This window comes from Zosterops lateralis (assembly GCF_965231275.1).
Source record: "Zosterops lateralis genome assembly, chromosome: 12".
Lineage (NCBI taxonomy): Eukaryota > Metazoa > Chordata > Aves > Passeriformes > Zosteropidae > Zosterops > Zosterops lateralis.
Window position 1 is genome coordinate 16,117,945 of NC_139772.1, and position 17,715 is coordinate 16,135,659.

The 17,715-nt window shown below is 40.0% G+C and overlaps 1 protein-coding gene across 3 annotated transcripts in view; it reads left to right on the forward strand.

Annotated features, from left to right (window-relative positions):
• Positions 1-1,009: 1,009 nt before the first annotated feature.
• Positions 1,010-17,715, forward strand: part of DPY19L3 (dpy-19 like C-mannosyltransferase 3) — a 36,046-nt gene continuing 19,340 nt past the window's right edge. For 2 of the 3 annotated variants that reach the window (XM_083870094.1, XM_083870096.1), the window contains exons 1-9: positions 1,852-1,972; positions 3,272-3,414; positions 4,896-5,029; positions 11,555-11,645; positions 12,501-12,622; positions 12,826-12,971; positions 14,639-14,762; positions 15,223-15,357; positions 17,010-17,141. In XM_083870094.1, coding sequence (XP_083726220.1) covers positions 3,312-3,414; positions 4,896-5,029; positions 11,555-11,645; positions 12,501-12,622; positions 12,826-12,971; positions 14,639-14,762; positions 15,223-15,357; positions 17,010-17,141 — 987 coding nt within the window. In that variant the 5' untranslated portion in view covers positions 1,852-1,972; positions 3,272-3,311. Of the gene's footprint in view, positions 1,599-1,851; positions 1,973-3,271; positions 3,415-4,895; positions 5,030-11,554; positions 11,646-12,500; positions 12,623-12,825; positions 12,972-14,638; positions 14,763-15,222; positions 15,358-17,009; positions 17,142-17,715 lie in introns of those variants that run through there. The other variant, XM_083870095.1, reaches the window with a different exon arrangement.

The window sequence follows — 17,715 nt, forward strand, 5'->3', positions numbered from 1 at the left end:
TTCTAAAGCCCTTCACTGATTATGTTTTCTAAACCATTTCTGTAACTGCTCCTTCTTGTAGAATTTACTTTTTTTGCATTGGCCTCTTTACAAGCAGTGGATAAGTAGAACTTTTATTCCAGGAAGTATCTTCCACAGCATCCCTTTTCTTAGAAACCTAAGTACATTATCTGCTTTACACAAAAACCTGCATGCACTCAAGGTGTTTATCTGCACTGTAAAATTTCTTGTGTGTGCACAATTCATTTCAACAAACACACGACATCTCCCATGTGGCCGTGGGAAAAGGAAGGTAAACCTAATGCCTGTGGTAAGGCCCATATTTATTTAGTTTTCATTCTTAGTTTAAGCATTCCCCACAAATGTATGACCTGCCCTATTGCTCAAAAAACCTAAACCTCAAACCAAAAGAAGTATGGCTGTAAATTGGCTCCCAGTGGAAATGTTTAACTATTTGGAGGGCTTGATCAGAGGAAGTAAATAATTCTGTTGGTTTTAAAAAATACTTACAAAACAAAATAAACATGCAGAGCAGATGCTGAAGAATTTCCTGATTTCTAGTGTCAATGGCTTTGAAGTTCAGAGTGACCAGGATGATTACTACATCGTTTCCTTGGTGTCTCTGAGCATGCTCTCTATGAATTTCATGGCTCTTCCTGCTCAAAATACTAAGTTTTTCAATGAACCAAGGTTGTGGAATGAGAGGGGGAAAAGTATTGCTGTACTATAAAATAGTGATGGAAAATCAACCAAATATTTTCCTGAAGAAGTGAACTCTCTCCCTGACAATTCCACAGACTTTGTGTGGATTATTGGGAAATCAGGCTCCCGTGATAGGAGCTGCAGTGGGTCTGTTGGTTACGGCTTCACGGGGCATGGCTTTTTCTGCAATTACTAAAGACTAAAGGTGCAAATAAAACTTACAATAAAGACTTATTGGAGGGGTAGGTTGTACCCATTAAGTAGAACAAAGTCTGGTATTGCCGTTATCTTCCAGCTACAAAAGGTCTTCTCCCCCTTTAAACCTTTATGGTGCAGTTAAGCAAGAAATACAGGGGAGCTTGTCAGGCGCTGAACAGGACACGCAGCTCTAATTTCAATTTTAAAACCCCACATATATGGTACTGTATCCGTGGGGCGGTGAGTAATACATTAAAAAAAAAAAAAAAAAAAAAAAAAAAAAAAAAAATCTGGGGCGCTGTTTTAGCACAGCATCCTCCCGGCGGCCGGAGGCCGGAGCCCGGCGGGACAGCGCGACCCTCGGGGGGACCGGGCCCCGCTCCGGGCCCCGCAGCCCCCTTCCCCACACGGGAGGGAGGAAGGGATGGATGGCAGCCCCGGCGGTGCCTCCAAGTGCCGGATTTCCGCCGCACGCCCGCCCTGCCGAGCTCGAACGGGCGATGGAGAGGCGGCCGGGGCGGGGGCCGGGCCTGTGACGGGCGGCAGTGCCCGCCCCGGTTCCCGGTCTCCGCCCGGCAGGGCCGAGCACCCGCCGCCGCGCCCGCCCCTTCCCCTTTCCCTTTCCCTTCGCTTCCCCCGTCCCTGCCCGCGGCGGGGCCCGGGCGGCTCCCTCAGCAGCGCCGGAGCAGCGGCCGCAGGTACCGGGCCGGGGAGGCGGGCGGGGGGAGCCGCGGCGGGGCCCGCAGGCCGCGGGGAGCCCCGGGGAGCCCCGGCCCTGCCCTGCCCCTGCCCCTGCCCCTGGCCCTGCCCCAGCCCCAGCCCCAGCCCTGCCCAGCCCCTTCCCCAGCCCCTGCCCCGGGCCCGGCTCTCCGCGGCTGCCCGGCCGGGCTGGGACCCGCCCGCTCCAGGGGAGCCGAGCCCTGCGGCACCGGAGGAGCGTGTGAGGAGCGGCCGGCACCGCCAGCGGGGCGGGGATGAGCGTCTTGCCTTTGTTAATTAATTGTCAGGTGTGCTGCAGACCGGCTCTGCTGCCGAAGCGTGAGCTCGCCTGGCTCCCCGTGTGTTTCCCCAGGTGTGTGAGGAGGAGGCGAGGCTAATCCGCTGCAAAAGCTTTAAACAAAGTTGTGTGATTGAGGCGCGTTCCCTGCAGCGTTGCCAGCAGCAGCAGCCGCCAGTTCCACCAGTGGAGCTCAGGGAGCAGCTGTTGCTGCTGGGATGGAGCGGGTTTGGGATTGTGCCTCAGGGTGGGATGGAGCGGGTTTGGGATTGTTCTCCAGGCTGGGATGGAGCGGGTTTGGGATTGTGCCTCAGGCTGGGATGGAGCGGGTTTGGGATTGTGCCTCGGGCTGGGATGGAGCGGGTTTGGGATTGTGCCTCAGGCTGGGATGGAGCGGGTTTGGGATTGTGCCTCGGGCTGGGATGGAGCGGGTTTGGGTCTGTTCTCTAGGCTGGGATGGAGCAGGTTTGGGTTGTTCTCCAGGCTGGGCTGGAGCGGGTTTGGGTCTGTTCTCCAGGCTGGGATGGAGCAGCTTTGGGTTTGTTCTCTAGGCTGGGATGGAGCGGGTTTGGGTTTGTTTCCCAGGCTGGGATGGGGCAGGTTTGTTCTCCAGGCTGGGATGGAGCAGATTTGGGTTAGTTCTCCAGGCTAGGCTGGAGCGGGTTTTGCCTCCGGGTGGGATGGCACTGCCTGCCAGGTGCAGAGCTGCAGGGTAGGAGCAGTGCTCTGTGGGCAGTGCTCTGTATGGACCGTGCTCACAGAGCCCAGAGCACCTGGCAACTGACAGGGCAAAGACTGGCTGAGCTTTTTGTCTTGTGATGTTCTCAAATTCTATGGTGTGTAAAACATAGAGTATTCTTTTAATGCTGTCTCATTTTTTTTTTTATAGCACAAGTGTTCTCTGGCATCATTTTTGCATCTTTTGACTCTCTTTCTGGGGATTTTCTGAAAGCCAGGATTTAAATTACTGGCTTCATATTTTAGGCACCCAACTAAAATACAGATAAGACTAATTTTTCTTCAAAGGGCTTAGACTTTTTTAAAAAGGGGAGCCTGATGTGCATTTTGAGTCAAAGACTAAAAAATGAGGGCAGTAAAAATAATGAATCATGCTGAAAACCTGTTCTCATGTATAGATGTAAAATGGTGAACATTAGTCTTCATAATTCCAAGATGATGTTTTCTATCCTTTGCTGAGTGACACAGATTTAAAGAAAAACAGTGTATTTAGATAAGGTAGACTTTATGTACAGTAGAGTTCTCAAAGTCAAAGTCTGTGATGTCAGTAAGATGTAGTTTTATTTTCACATATTTCATACAGTATCAAGTGACTGTTTGGGTAGGAAGATGCATTGCTTGTGTGTGTCCATTTAGGAGTCAGGCTGAAGAATAATGAATTAAAGTGACTGACACCATGACAACCATAAGACAGAGAAGGGTTGGAAAAGGCACAGAAGCAGCTGAAGATCAGCCTTCAGAGGAGACAAATGTGAAGCCTGATGGGAAAATTCCACCTGGTAGGTAATGAAAAAAAAGCAAAGTGACATTGTGGCTTCTTAGTAGTGTTTTGGTTTTGATCTGTCCTAAGCACAGCTCAGAACTAGGTATGTACCAAATGCATTTCTATCCTTGAATATCACCAAAATTAATTGGATGAGACAGAGGGTGTCATGCAGATTGGTGCATGTCAATCTTATCTCTGTTTTAAAATCCTAATTTGAATTGGTGACAACAGTTTTTTCAATTTATTATTGGTGACACACTATCAGATTGTATGTAGCCATCCAAAGGTCTTGAAAGAATCCCAGTCAAGTCACTGGTACCATAAAAGGATTTGAAGACAACTGATGAAATGTATTTAAAAATAGGCAGGTTGCAAATAAAATCTGAATTTAACTGCAAACTTCTGCTTTTTATTCTATAGGACATTGATTAGGTAAATTTAAAAGAGAGTCATTAAGTGTCTTAATTTCGGGATCTGTAATGAAATTCTGACAACATTTTTATATGGAATTACAGCTTTAGAGCTGAAAAAGTTCCTTGTTTTTTGGGAGATTTTTAGATTAACTTATTTTAAGAGATACTTTGCTTTAAATTCTAACTGTTTCTCTGCATTTGGGCAGAGGAAAGGAAAGCTGCATTGTTGTTTCTGCACAAACACACTTAGGCTATGTACAAAAAGGCAAGTGATCATAGTTCTCCTGCAGCCCAGCCCTCAGTTCCATGGAATGGCATTGTTGGAACCCATAAGTAGATGTCACACACAGTATGAAATAGCCATTTCAAAGACACAGTTCCAGATCACTAATCCATATTAAACCTTACATTGACACTGGAAATACAAAAAGCCCAACAAAGCCCCAGGAATGTCAGTGCACAGTGGAGGCCTGGAGGTACCCAGAACACATCCTTCCTTTGCCATCATCCCCTCCCTGACCTTGCTCTGCTGTCAGCAGGAGCCCATCTGCAATTCAAAGCATGACACCACCATCAAAGGCTGCTTTGGCTGCTGTTCAGTCTCTTTGTGGGTATTTAGTGAGGCTTCTGAACCTTCACTGTTGTTTTTTACAAAAACTGAGCAACCCCCCCAAAAAAGGCAGCTGTTTTTAGACCTGTGAAGGAGTTGTGAATTTCTTACTTTGCTATCAGTCATCCTGTATTGCTTGAGTTTAGAAAGTTCTGGAAGATGTTCCAATTCAGATTTACAGATTAGTTATGGCATTGAGCTAAACTTGCATAGGACCATGGTGTTCTTAAATTTAAAGTAGGCCAATTAAGGCACGCTTTATTTCACTTTGTATGTAAATAAAATACTCTGATTTTCCTATATAAGAAAATAAAAACCACGTCTCCATGAAGATGTGTTAAAACCAGGTGTCCTGTTACCTGCGGAGTGTAAACTCTACTGGCATAGGCAATGGATAAATGTCTTTCCAAAAATCCCTGTAGGTTCAATAATACATTTCACAATTACAGACTGAAATATTTTTCTTCCAAGATCCTCCAGGTGGAAAGCTGTGGAACATACTCTTAGTAACTGTTGGTGGAATTGTTGCCATCTCTCTTGGACTTCTTACTTCTGTTTATGTGGCTACACTGCATGAAAATGACCTGTGGTTTTCCAATATCAAGGTAACAGTCATTTTCCTAGTTTCATCAGTAGTTTTGTGGAGCATTAATATGACCATTAGTTGAAATTTCATTTTTTTGTGTGTATTTGTCTTATAACCTGCTCAACACCAGAGTATTTCATCTTTTAAAATTCAATTTTAAAAAAGCTGTGCTTTCCTTCCCACAGTACTTCATCAGTTCTATAAATACCTGTCCCCAATTTTTTTCTGTAAAAATATTGCTAGGGAGCTCCTGTCTGAGTTGTAGCTATGGTTCTTCCAAAAATTTATCTTTATCTACAGATAAATTTCTTTATCTACAGATAGATTCTGTCTGTATCTACAATTACATCTTTATAGTCAAATATTGAAATTCTGTCTTTATCTACAGGTAGAATTCCAGTATTTTACTATATGTTTTTCTATAATCATCTTACTTTTATCCAAAGCTACCTAAAATTAAAATAAAAATCAACAGTTAAAAGAAACAATATGAAAAATCCTGGCACACAGTTCTTGAATTGTATTTACACCGTGATACTGTAATACAGTTTAGGGACAGTCTCTTGGTATTCAATACTGATTTTATAGAATGTAATTCTAAATGTGCAAACTTCAAAACATATTTCTGCCATTCACCAATGTAAACCAAACCATTCCCACAACCCAGGACTGACTAGTTTTTTCATAGAATCACTGCAGGGAAAATAATGCAGCTGTACCCACAGCTAAATTTAACCAGAGAAAAGAACAGGTGAGTCATTTCCCTTTCAAATGCCTAAAATCCATTCTGCCAGGTCTGTGTATTGTGTTGTTCAAAGGGTACATATATTTAATGGGAATACTTGCCATACAATATATTTTTTCTATGCTACACACTTTTTGTGGCCCAGAAACATTTATATTCCACTAATACAAATAATTTGCATTTACTGCAACAATTGCTGTTGTATTATATGTATTGTATTATATGTATAATACTGTGTTGTACCCACTCTTACTTTCTCTTGATTATATAGGGAGATTTTACACAATATATTGAAGGTAGACCTTGGGTTTGCCTTTTCCTCCCAAAAGCAAGGAGTGAATAACTTCAGGGTGTTTTATATTTTGAAGTACAAGCAGGCATGGGCTTGTGGCAATGTATGAACATCATGGATACATCTTTTTATTCTGTCAGACTGGCCCAGAGGAGCACAGAGTTCACTGAATTAAGCAGTTCTGTAGTTGTAATTAAGTTGTCCTCTCAGTGGGTGAAACAGTCGTTTTATTTGATAATTATTGTTTTCATTTTAAGTACACTGGAATGCCACCAGATATCAAAACTGAAATAAATCCCTCTAGTTTTTTGTAGTCTGGATTCTGTTCTCTCTGTAGCTGTTATTTCATGCCATGGAGGTGGTGGATGGCTGGTGACACTGCAGCAAGAGCCAATTTGATGGAAAGATTCTAAAAAGCATTAAGTTCGTCCACAAGCTGGGTAAAAGAGAAAGAGCTGCAGACACTCTCTGGTCTCACAGTGTCCCTTCTTCAGTGGGATGTGATCTGCACCAGAGCATGCATGTGGTGCTCATTTTAAACAAAATACTGCTTTAGGAGTGGTATGGGAGGAGAAGACTGCATATGAAGGGTCTGAAAATTCCTGCAAAGCTGAGGCAGGAAGGCTCATCCCAGTGTCTGTAAAACAATCCACAGATGTCTCTGTGCCTGTGTGTAGGAGTGTGGTCTCTCCAGGGGTATGTACATGTTTTCCAGCCCTTCTGAATTTGCTAATCTTTTCATTACAGTACATGCTATATACTAAGAAAGATAAAACCCTCAAAAATTACATGGAAAACAAGTGGAAATTTTGCGGTTTTTTCACTAACATTTTATAGTTTGGCCAAAGCATATATTTTTGCAGGTGTTAACTGAACTTTCCAAAAGTTTGTAAAGATGAAGTTTTGTTTTAGTTCATACCCCTGCCCAGATTCTCAGAAGGGAGAACTGTAGTGTAATCCTTGCCCCACAATTATGGGGCATGCCATGCTTAGTGAAATGCAAAGGTGATCTCACTTCATGATATTTTCATTGAACCTAACATAGAATAAGTGGATGCATTACAAATGCACATGCAATGTTTTATTAACCCCCATGCCTGTGAAATGCAGTAGAGCATCACCACTGCTCTGCAACATAGAAAAGAAAAATTCTAAATCAGTTCTATTTCCATATGTTTTGAACTACTGACTTCAGTCACCCTGAATTGGCTCTAAATGGGGCATATTAGAGGATTTGTGTTGCTGAAATCTGATACAAAAATTACGTAACAGTGCATTATTCTCCTGAACTTCATTCCTTTCATCCAATAAGCTACAATTAGTCAGTTGATAGGAATTCATGCCCTGAAGGGTCTGTGTAGCAACTTAATGAATACAGAAATGTAATGGGAGACCTGTTTTGTCATCTTTTTTTTTTTTTTTTTTTTTTTTTTAATATGAAGGTTCTCTTCTATTTGAAGAAGGTCTGCAGTGTTTTTCTGACACTTTTGCACCAGGCAGGTGTTTGTACCTGCACCTTTTAGGTGCAAAAGGTGGAATTATTGTTCTGAAGACCCTACTGATACATGAACACCACAACTGCATATTTAAAAAGTATGCAGTTGTACTCAACTCTAAAAATTGGAAGTAAAAAGAGTTTATTATGCAAAGTCATGACTCCTAACTCCTAAATAATTGGAGTCAGGACTTGCACACACACTTGCAGTGATTGCCTTTCTGTAATTTCAATTGCAATTCATTGAAAGCCAGTTCAGTTTTGGGTGTCTTCCAGCAATGGTTCACCCAAGTAGAAAAACTGTCTGGTCGTTGTTAAACTGTTTTGCTGTATTTTGAATATGGCTTTCAACAGTGCATTGATTTCAGCTGCTGCTCTGTGTGTGAGGCTTGTTCTTGTTTGCTGGTAAATGTGCTGCTATTATCAATTAGCCATGGTCACAGGAGAAAGAGGTACAATTGTTTTCTTACCAGAAAAACTGAAAAAGCACATCTTGAGGAGTGGCTTATACAATGAAGGAGGTACACAATTGCTCCTTTTTTTAAATTTTATTTTAAGACTTCCTGAATGACCAAAAAAAAAAAAGCAACAGAAAGGATTGAGCATATAATGACACCTAGTCAGAATCTGTGTTTGTGTCACCTTCCAGCAGGGATCACAGGTTATAATCACTTATCTTGATCAAATAACTTTGAACAAAAAAAAATTTAATCCCTTCTGATATACATTAAACCAACAAACATTTCTGTTTGTGATAGTGGAAGTCAAAACAGATTTCTTATCCAAAAATCCTTTCTCAGTTTTCTGTAAATGTTCTGGCATAACACATCTCAAATGGCTTGTCTATTTTCAGTGATTTTCAGTAGCAGTTTAGTGGCTGCCCCTCTAGTGCAGCATTTTTTGGGAACAGAATCTGCTATGCAAATAACAAAATGGGGGCCACCTCTCCTGTCAGCATTGCTTGTTCAACTGCAAATTCTGAAGAAACTTTGAACAGGAATGAGCCAAGGCCATGTAGCAAATTAATACTGTAAGAAAAACAAATAAACTTCAGAGCATTCATTTCTTCTTCACTCCTTCTGAGTAAGCATTTAGATCCTGTTATTGATTTTTCCTTTAATAAAATTGCTGCTTGCAGGAAGTCAGGAATGAAGATGTAAGATTGTAAGTCTTTCAGGATAAGAATGCCAGGATTTAGTCTGTGAAATGCTCATATTTTCCCTTTTTTACATTTTGAATCCAAAACAAGGGGATAATTGCCCAGAGAAGCTGTGGCTGCCCCTGGATCCCTGGCAGTGCCCAAGGCCAGGTTGGACATTGGGGCTTGGAGCAGCCTGGGACAGTGGGAGGTGTCCCTGCCCATGGCTGGGGTGACACTGGGTGGGCTTTAAGGTCTCTTCCAGCCCCAAACATTCAATGATTCTGTGATGAAAAGTAGAGAAACAGGTAAATGAGAGCTGCACAGAGTGAATGCTCAGGCAGGAAGGGAAGGAGGCCATCCAGGACTTTGGCAGGGCTTCTCCACAGAAGTGCCTGTCGAGGTATATGGGGTGCTTTGATTTTGGGTCAGATCTGATCTGGAACACACCCCAAACAGATGGGCTTGAGGTTGACCAGCCAGGAGAGCTGTCCAAGGATTAAATAACTTTGCTGAAGGCTCCTAACTGGAAACATTGACAGCAGCTGTGTGTGTTGAGTTTCCACTTGCAGACTTGAGAAAAATTTCAAATCTTCCTGGTCTTAAATCGAAAAAATAATAAATAGTTTCCATTACATAAATTTTGTTTTAGCTATCTCAAAAAAAGAGAAGTAGTTGGAGCTTTATTTATGCTTATTTATAGAAAAACTCAACTCAGACTTTGGCTGCTTGCTCAGCATTCTGAAGGAGTTGCTTAAAGAGTTTGAGGAATCATAGGCTCTAAAATTTTGCACTGCCCTTGAGAGAAAGTCCTTTGTATTTGGTTGTGAATGCTTAATATTATCAGGGCACAATTGCATAAATTGAAATAATAAGCAGCTCTCTGTGTGTCCCAGAGGACAGTGTTCTTTATTTTTCCCTTGCAACAGTGATAACTTCTTTGTTCCGACCCCACAAAGTGAATATACAGGCAGATAAGCATGTGCTCTCACAATGTTTACCCATAAGTCTGTATGTTTTTATTGACATGGAATGCTAGGAAAAGTATAAATTGCTGTAGAACTGGAAAAGTATTTGGAGTGAATAAAACAGATGTTATCTTAGCATGAAACAGATGTAAAACTCACTAGTGTTTGTCTCATAAAGTATAGCATTTGGTTGAATACAGCTGGTGCCAGGATTACAAATTAATCATGTTTGAATGCATTTTTGCTAATTAGATCCCCCTCTGTGACTCCTCTCTCCCCCTTAATAAATTGCAAATGTTAGCAGTCCCTTTTTTTTTTAATGAGCATTTAAGAGTCAGCCAGTTTTTGTATTAGAAAACTTCAGTTTGAAACTAGAGCTTGTTCAAAATCCAGCTCTCTCATTTTGTTAAGTGTGTGGCTTTTGGTATAATGATGATGGTTTATATCTCACAGGGCACCTGGAGAGTTTAATTGTGAACTTAGATTGAATCACTTGTGGTTTTATCAATTGACTTTTCTCAGACCAGAACTAATATTGGTTTGTCAACAATTGACTTCAATGAAACACATGGTTTGAGATAAGAACCTCTCCTGGGCAGTAGAGGAGAGAAGAACATGATTTTTTGTTGAGCTTTATGTTAGCTCTGAAATAGAATTGATTCTGCTCCAGCATAGGAGTTGGGACTGTATAAGAAAGTTGAAAGTCTTGGGGTTCTGTGCAAGGTTGCATTAACAAGAATGGCATTCATAATTCATAAATGTCTTGGAAAAAGTAATGTTCTGTTATTTCAGTAACATTCTTTTGTACAGAAAGATGAATTCGTAAGGCTATTTTTATAAATCACACCATTTTTTTAGTGACTTGCATGTACCACATACAGGAATTTCACTGGATTTTCAGATCTCAGTATAAACTTTTCCTAACTGGATAGAGACCTTTTCTAACTTACTGCTTAGGAGATATATTTGGTGGGATGTTATACAAACTGCTAAAAATATCACTAATAGAACAATTCTGTAAAGACAGTTGCTAGTTCTCATCAGATTGGTTGTTCATGCCATCTTTGTTTTAATGGGCTTGCCCAAAGCAGTGAATTTGTTAAATTTCATTAGGTCTTCTTCACAACTAATGAGGTAACAAAAGGAAATGCATTGCAAAGCAAAGAGATTTCAGGTCTTACTAGACTCCATCTGCTGCAATATCAGCCAGGAAAAAGGCAGAGTTTGAAATGTGCCTGGTTTAAAGTGTACCTAGTTCAAATAATTTGAACATTTCTAATTAGAAATAAGAAGTACACCTAGCCCTAAAGCCAAATAAAGAGTCCCTTTTCCTTTCACCTGTAATTTAGGAATGAGAGTGATGACAGCTGGCTTCCTGCAAGAAGCAGTGTTGAACAAGTGGGCAGCAGCATGCCCTGCCAGCTGAAATATCCCTGGCATTATGGTGCAGCCCCCACACAGCACACAGAATTAATGGAGCCTTGAGCTGGCAAAGCCATGGAACACGATGGGATAACTGCATCTGGGAGAAAAGGTTAAGTGCACAAAGCAGGGATTTGCAGCTTTTCAGTCCAGCTGTGGCCACTGTGCCAATTTAAGCTTGTTATATTACAAAAAAATAGTGAAATACTCAAAATGTTTCCAAGCAGCATATCAGAATTACAAAAAGCATGTACATTTCCCTGGTTAAAAGAGTCATTTGCACCCCAGCCATTTGCCTCTCACCCTAATTTGTCCATGTATGTTCATCTTGAGTTGAACTAAGTTGCTTAAAATATGAAACCCAAAGACTGGAGCCTCTCTGGAGCTCAGTTTCCCTGGTGCAGCAGGAGTTGGAGTTGAAGGCAGCTTTGAATGATGGTGAAAAGCAAATGAAAGGGAATTTACTGTTGAACTTCCCTTGCAGGAGGTCGAAAGAGAAATTTCATTCCGAACAGAGTGTGGACTTTATTATTCCTACTACAAACAGATGATTCAGGCTGCCTCCATACAGCAAGGTATTGTAAACTGTAAAGTAAGTTTTGCAGCTGACTATTTGTAGGCTTGGTTGGGGTTTTTTTTCAAATATAATTGAGAACAAGGCATACCATAACGTTGAAAGATAGTGTAACAATTGTACTGGAGACAGATTTATTCTGTTCCTATGCCAGGGAGCCACTGAGTTATGGACATAATAAATTTTACAATGATGCATTGGTTTCTGTGCCACACCTTCACATGCTGATGAAGGCAATCACTTTGAGTGACAACTTTCCTATCTGTTAAGGTTTCAGCTTGTGGTTTATTCAGTTTATTACTTTCATTTTTATTCTTCTCTTGTTTAATTTGAGCTACGAGCTATTTCTGAGAAGGGGCAATGGTTTTTGCTGTGTTCCTGGACAGTAAGTGACATAAGGAGCAGCTTCCAAGGAAATCATGTACAGTGATGGGACTTTCTCAGACAGTGTCATGTTTTCTAGCTATTTCACTGTTGCTCCCTAGTAATTTTGCTTATACTACACATTCTTCAATATTAACTTCACCTGTGATTAAAGTAGTGCCAAGAACAGTTCTCAGGATCCAGAATGTACCACGGATTCTATGCTGGGGATGGAAGTATAAAAATAAATGTTTTATACACTACTAAATATATAGTACTTGAATTAGCACTGTGAGTCACATTTGAAGCAGGGAAGCTGAAGAGCTCAGAAGGTCATGTTGATTCAGAGGTAATATGTTCTGAATCGTTGACTCAAAGTTTGCAGTTTCTGATGAGAGATCCTAAAATACCTTTGAAAAAGTTATTCACTGTTCAAATGAAGATGGAGGGGGAAAATGACAATCTCCTATTTCAATTTCTCTTTATCATTAAGGTTTACATGGTTTAGTATATGACAATAAAACTGAATCTGTGAGGACAATTAACATACTTGAAAGAATGAATGTTTACCAGGAGGTGTTTCTCAGCATTCTGTATAGGATTCTTCCAATTCAGGTAGGCATTTATTTATGGCTTTAGATTATAAGTGCATTATGAAGATTGCGCAGTGAATCATAGCTCCCCTTTGTAGATATTTTCTAATTAGAAATATTCCTGATGCCTTTTTAATTTGTAAAAGTAAAACCTAATTCATGCTAAATATAATCCCCTCCCTGTGAGTGTTTTAATGTCAACATCAGTATTCTTGTGTTTTACAGCAATACCTAGAGCCTGTTTATTTTTATATCTACACTTTGTTTGGACTTCAGGCAGTTTATGTCATTGCTCTGTATATAACAAGCTGGCTTCTTAGTGGAACATGGCTTTCAGGGTTGTTGGCAGCTTGCTGGTATATTACAAACAGGTAAGTGAAATTAAACATTCAATCTTTCTAAAATTGTACCTAGTTTCAAAGGTAAGGCATTGAAGCTCTAACTGTGTGATTAATTGGACAAAACATAGAACTATAAGGCCTCTCTCCAATTAGACAGAAAATAGAAAAATGTTTAAATAACAAAAAATAATTAGAAAATAATCACAAATGAGCTGACGTATCAGAGTGAGTTTTTAAAGGTTCAGGAATTGTGAGCAGAAAAATTTGTCTTAAATTGGTATCTGAAAGTGGACTGCATCTTTCAGATGTGTCTGGAGCTCCAGGTGATGTACCCTGTCTTCTCCAGCCTAGGATCTCTCAGGTGTTAGAGACAGCTGCATGACCTAAAGACACCCTTCAGGTGTCTCCTCACTGCCCCACACCTGCCTCCAGGGGTTCCTTCCACAACCTCAGCTCATCTGAAGTTCAGCTCTTCTCTCCCCTTATTCCTGTAGCCATCTCCTGCACTAAGCCTCAGAGAAACAACATAATTGAGCTGTTCTAGTGCTTTATCACTTGAAGAATTATCAGTTTGGAGATAAAAGCCTAAGAACTGGCTTTATGCCAGAATTAAGCTGCTAGCATGAAGCTAAGACTGGTGACATTGACTGTTACCTGTAAATTACTCAAGAAAATACAAGTACAGTCTTGGTTCTACCAGAAATGTTTGATATGTTAATGAGCAGCTCTAAAGGAATTTATCTGCAAGCACATGCACTACAGAATAATTACAGGTGTATGGAGACAAGATGTTCCTTTCTCCAAATACAAAAGTAATTAAAAGCCACATGCAGTGTACAGTATTTCACACATTTCTTTCATGAGGTCATCTCTTCCGTTTACAGAATATTTGGAGAAAATTTGTCCATCCTTTTAATAATTGTTGAACAATGAGAGCTTGTTTCCTTTGTGCAATATAATAAGTGCATGGACTGGATTTGGATAAAGACTTTCTGTCCAGATGAATTACTTCTGAGGCTACTGAGTAACTCCATTTAGACACTCCAGCTAAACATGTCTCAGATCTGTTGCTTACTTGCCTTTTTAGCAAATACTTTCTCTACACCAGGAAAACGAGAATTATTCTTTGTTTTTAACTTTTAAATCAGGTTTTGCAAATGGTCGTTCTTGAGGAATTCTTCCATCACATGCTTCTTATGTTCAAAAGCTTCAAACAATGACCAAAAGGTCATAAGCAATTAAACAGTGTTCAAGCTCAAGTCATTGGGATCGCAGTGAAAATTATAATGTGTTTATATTCTTATATGTGCATTTTCAAACAAACAAAAAAAAGGTTAAATGACCTGTGGTGTGGAAATCCACAAGCTGGATTTTGGGAGTGCTTTTACTTTGGGGTGTATTTGTCATTTCTAAATTACCCAAGCTGTGCTTCATAAGTAATATGTAATCCAGAGTATATTTTTTTTACAGTTAGTGAAGCTGAAGTACATCATTTGAGATGCAGAAACAATGGATAACTTGCAAAACCTTCATAGTGATTTATTTTCAGAGCCAGGTGTGTTGAAGAAACGGGAGTGTAGAGCCTCCATTTTTACAGATAAGGAATTAAAATAGCACAACGATGCCTGTCATTGCAAGCTCTCTGTCACCAAGCATTTGCTTGATTTTAAATTTGTGCAACTCTCTGTTTTGTACAGAGTAGATACTACAAGGGTAGAATTCACCATTCCTTTAAGGGAGAACTGGGCACTGCCATTCTTTGCTGTTCAGATAGCAGCCATCACATACCTGCTCAGAACTCATTTACAGCCTGCTCAACAAGTGAGTATTTCTGACAAGTGTGATACAATAAATAAACTTAGTAACAGAAAACTCTCTTGGTCTGCAAGAATTAAAGCAAGTGGGTGGTACAACAACCAGCAGTTCTTAAGTTACTACTCATCCTTTTGATCAAATAACTGGTATTTATACCAAGGTAAAACAGAAACTGCATTTTAATCTGGGGGCTGAAACTGTATGAGATCTCACTGTTTTCTTGCAAATGGTATCACAGTGATAAAACACAGGCAATAAGTCAAGAATTTGTAACTCTAATAAAATATTTGGTATCCTCCAAGCTGTTACTGCAGTTAGAAAATTCTGTATTTTAAAAGGGGTTTTAAAATAACACCAGGTTAAGGTGGGCTTTGGTTGGATGTTTGGGGTTTCTTTTTGCTTGACTTTTTTGTGTTTTAACAAAGGAAACTATTAAGTAAAATAAAACTTTTTTCCCTCCTTCCAGAGGCTCACACTCATGGCTGTATTCATAGCAACGTTTCTCTTTAGCCTGACTTGGCAATTTAACCAGTTTATGATGCTGATACAAGCATTGGCATTATTCATACTGGACTGCTTGGACATGCTTCCCACAGCAAAGGTAACTTCTTCTTTGGAAATAACCTTCTTTTGTTTCTTTGCCTTCATCAGGCCAACAGTTGGGAAGATGTTTTCCTGACCAGTGGCCTGGATGCCCAGAGTAATTCAGATTATCCAGTGTGCCTTGTGCTTTGAAGTAACAGTGTGTCTATACCCTGCAAGAGGAAAAGTGAATGATGAAAACAACACCATGTCTGGGTTTTGTTCACTTTTAACATAGTTCATGTCTATTTAATTTTTGTATACTTTCGTTTAGATATTGTTTGACACTTCCAAACACCATCCCAACAGTTGATCTGATACCACAGCTTTAGCATGGCCTCTCAAAGTAGCCAGAAGAAAAAAATACCACAGGAAATCTTTGTGTGAGCTGAAGTCAAAGCAGTGTATGAATTTTGCCTCAGGCATTGTGAATCCTCTCATCTGGCAGTCAGAGCCAAGCTCTGCAGACAGGAGGAGGATGCAGAGCACCAGGTTGCTGGGGAGAAGCAGTTGTCTTGCCTGCACTGACATTCACCACAAAATAACAGCACTGCCCCTGCTGTGTGGCTGAGCTGGATAAGCCAGAAAATAAAACCAGTCTTACTAAGAAGGTCAGGGATCATTGATAGTCAATCTTACAAAACAGAAATGTACTCTAGAAGATGAAAACACTATCTTTGACATTAACATTGCTTTGAAATTCTACCAAGATCATTTTAGGCATGGTGGAAGCTTGCATTGGTTGAAAAAGGGTCTAACTTTAGGAAAGGTTACAGGATGATGAAGAGAGATTGAAGTAAATTCATTTTAAATTTGAAGCAGACTTGAACTTTACTGATTGTGTTAATTTAACTGAAAATTAGTATGGTGCCTGCCTCTCAAGATAAATGTGGCTTACTTAAGTTTCTGAACTCGTCATTATATCTGCAACTGCAAGCTGAAGTCAACATTTAATGTGATTGGTCAGCTGTCTTAAAATTCAGCAAATTACCAGCTTCATCCTGAGTTACTCCAAAACAGACTCACCAGACCACTGTGTCTGTACTCATTTTCAAAAAAGCACCACTTAGAACTCTTGGAGTTTGTTGGGCTCTCTGATACTGATTTACACCAGCACTGCAATACAAGACTGAACCTGCAATCTTTGTGTAAGGTAGAATGTATCTTTTTTTATGCCAGTGTCGGAAAATCAGCTGGGGTTTAGTGCTTACATTGAGCTGAACACTGATTATAGTTTAGCATAACCCAAAAGGGATTATACTGAACTCTTAGTGAACAGTTTTGGGGATGTTTGGTTGCTGCACTGCACTGAGCCATAATTCTTTAGTCATAAAGACGTCACCAAGGCTACAGAAGCACTTCTTGGACTAAAGAAAATAAAAACATCTTCCAAATATTAAGTATTTAATATTTTCTTCACACTGCAGTTATCTGCTTGATTATAGGATCAGGCTTCCTTAAGTATAAAACGGGCATAAAATATTGACCTAAGTAGTTCAGGACATAAATATAAAAAAGATACAGAAATAGCTTTAAATGTAATGATTTACTGCAAGATTATAAGTTCTTTGCAAAAATAAGTGATGTTGAAATAAATTATAAAGCATATTCAGAGAAAAGCAGCTATGACTGTAAAGTTTTGTAGACATAAAAATCTCATTGTTGTTACAGGTTACATGGCTCTATATCATTCAGATTTCTGGATTACTGCTGGTCTGTGTCCTACAGTTCTTCAATTCTATGATTCTTGGATCATTACTTATAAGTTTTAATGTTTCTGTCTTAATAGCAAGAACAATCCAGGTAGGTACCAAAATATGTCTCTAGTACTAAATAAAGATTATTTATATATATGTGTGTGTGTGTGAATGACTAATTTAGATTCATTATAATTTTAATTTACTAATACTAATTAGAGGAATTACTATAGCATACAGCAACTCAGATATTGCCTGATCAAATAATGAATTCCATCACTCTAACTGCAGCTTAACCAAACACATCAGACATCATAATTCCATGATTGCTATTAACATTAATGGTTGTGCAAGCTGCAGTTTGGATCCTGAAAAAAAAAAAAGCTTAAATGGACTTTACACCTGGTTCAGCAGGACTTGGCCTGAATTTATGGATCTGCCTCCAACAAGATAATCTGTAACGACTAGGACAACTAAGCTCATGTCAAGTTCAGCTTCCTGAAATCCATTGTTTCTTGCAAGGATTAGGGTTTTTTGGTGTAGTTACAGTTCTCTTTTTTCTGATTGTGGCATTGTGACAGCCTCTGACCACAATAAAGGAGTTTACAGGGCCATTCCTTATTTCTACACCTATTCCCAGTTGCCTGTGAGCAGAGCAGCTCATCTGGAACTGGGAAATT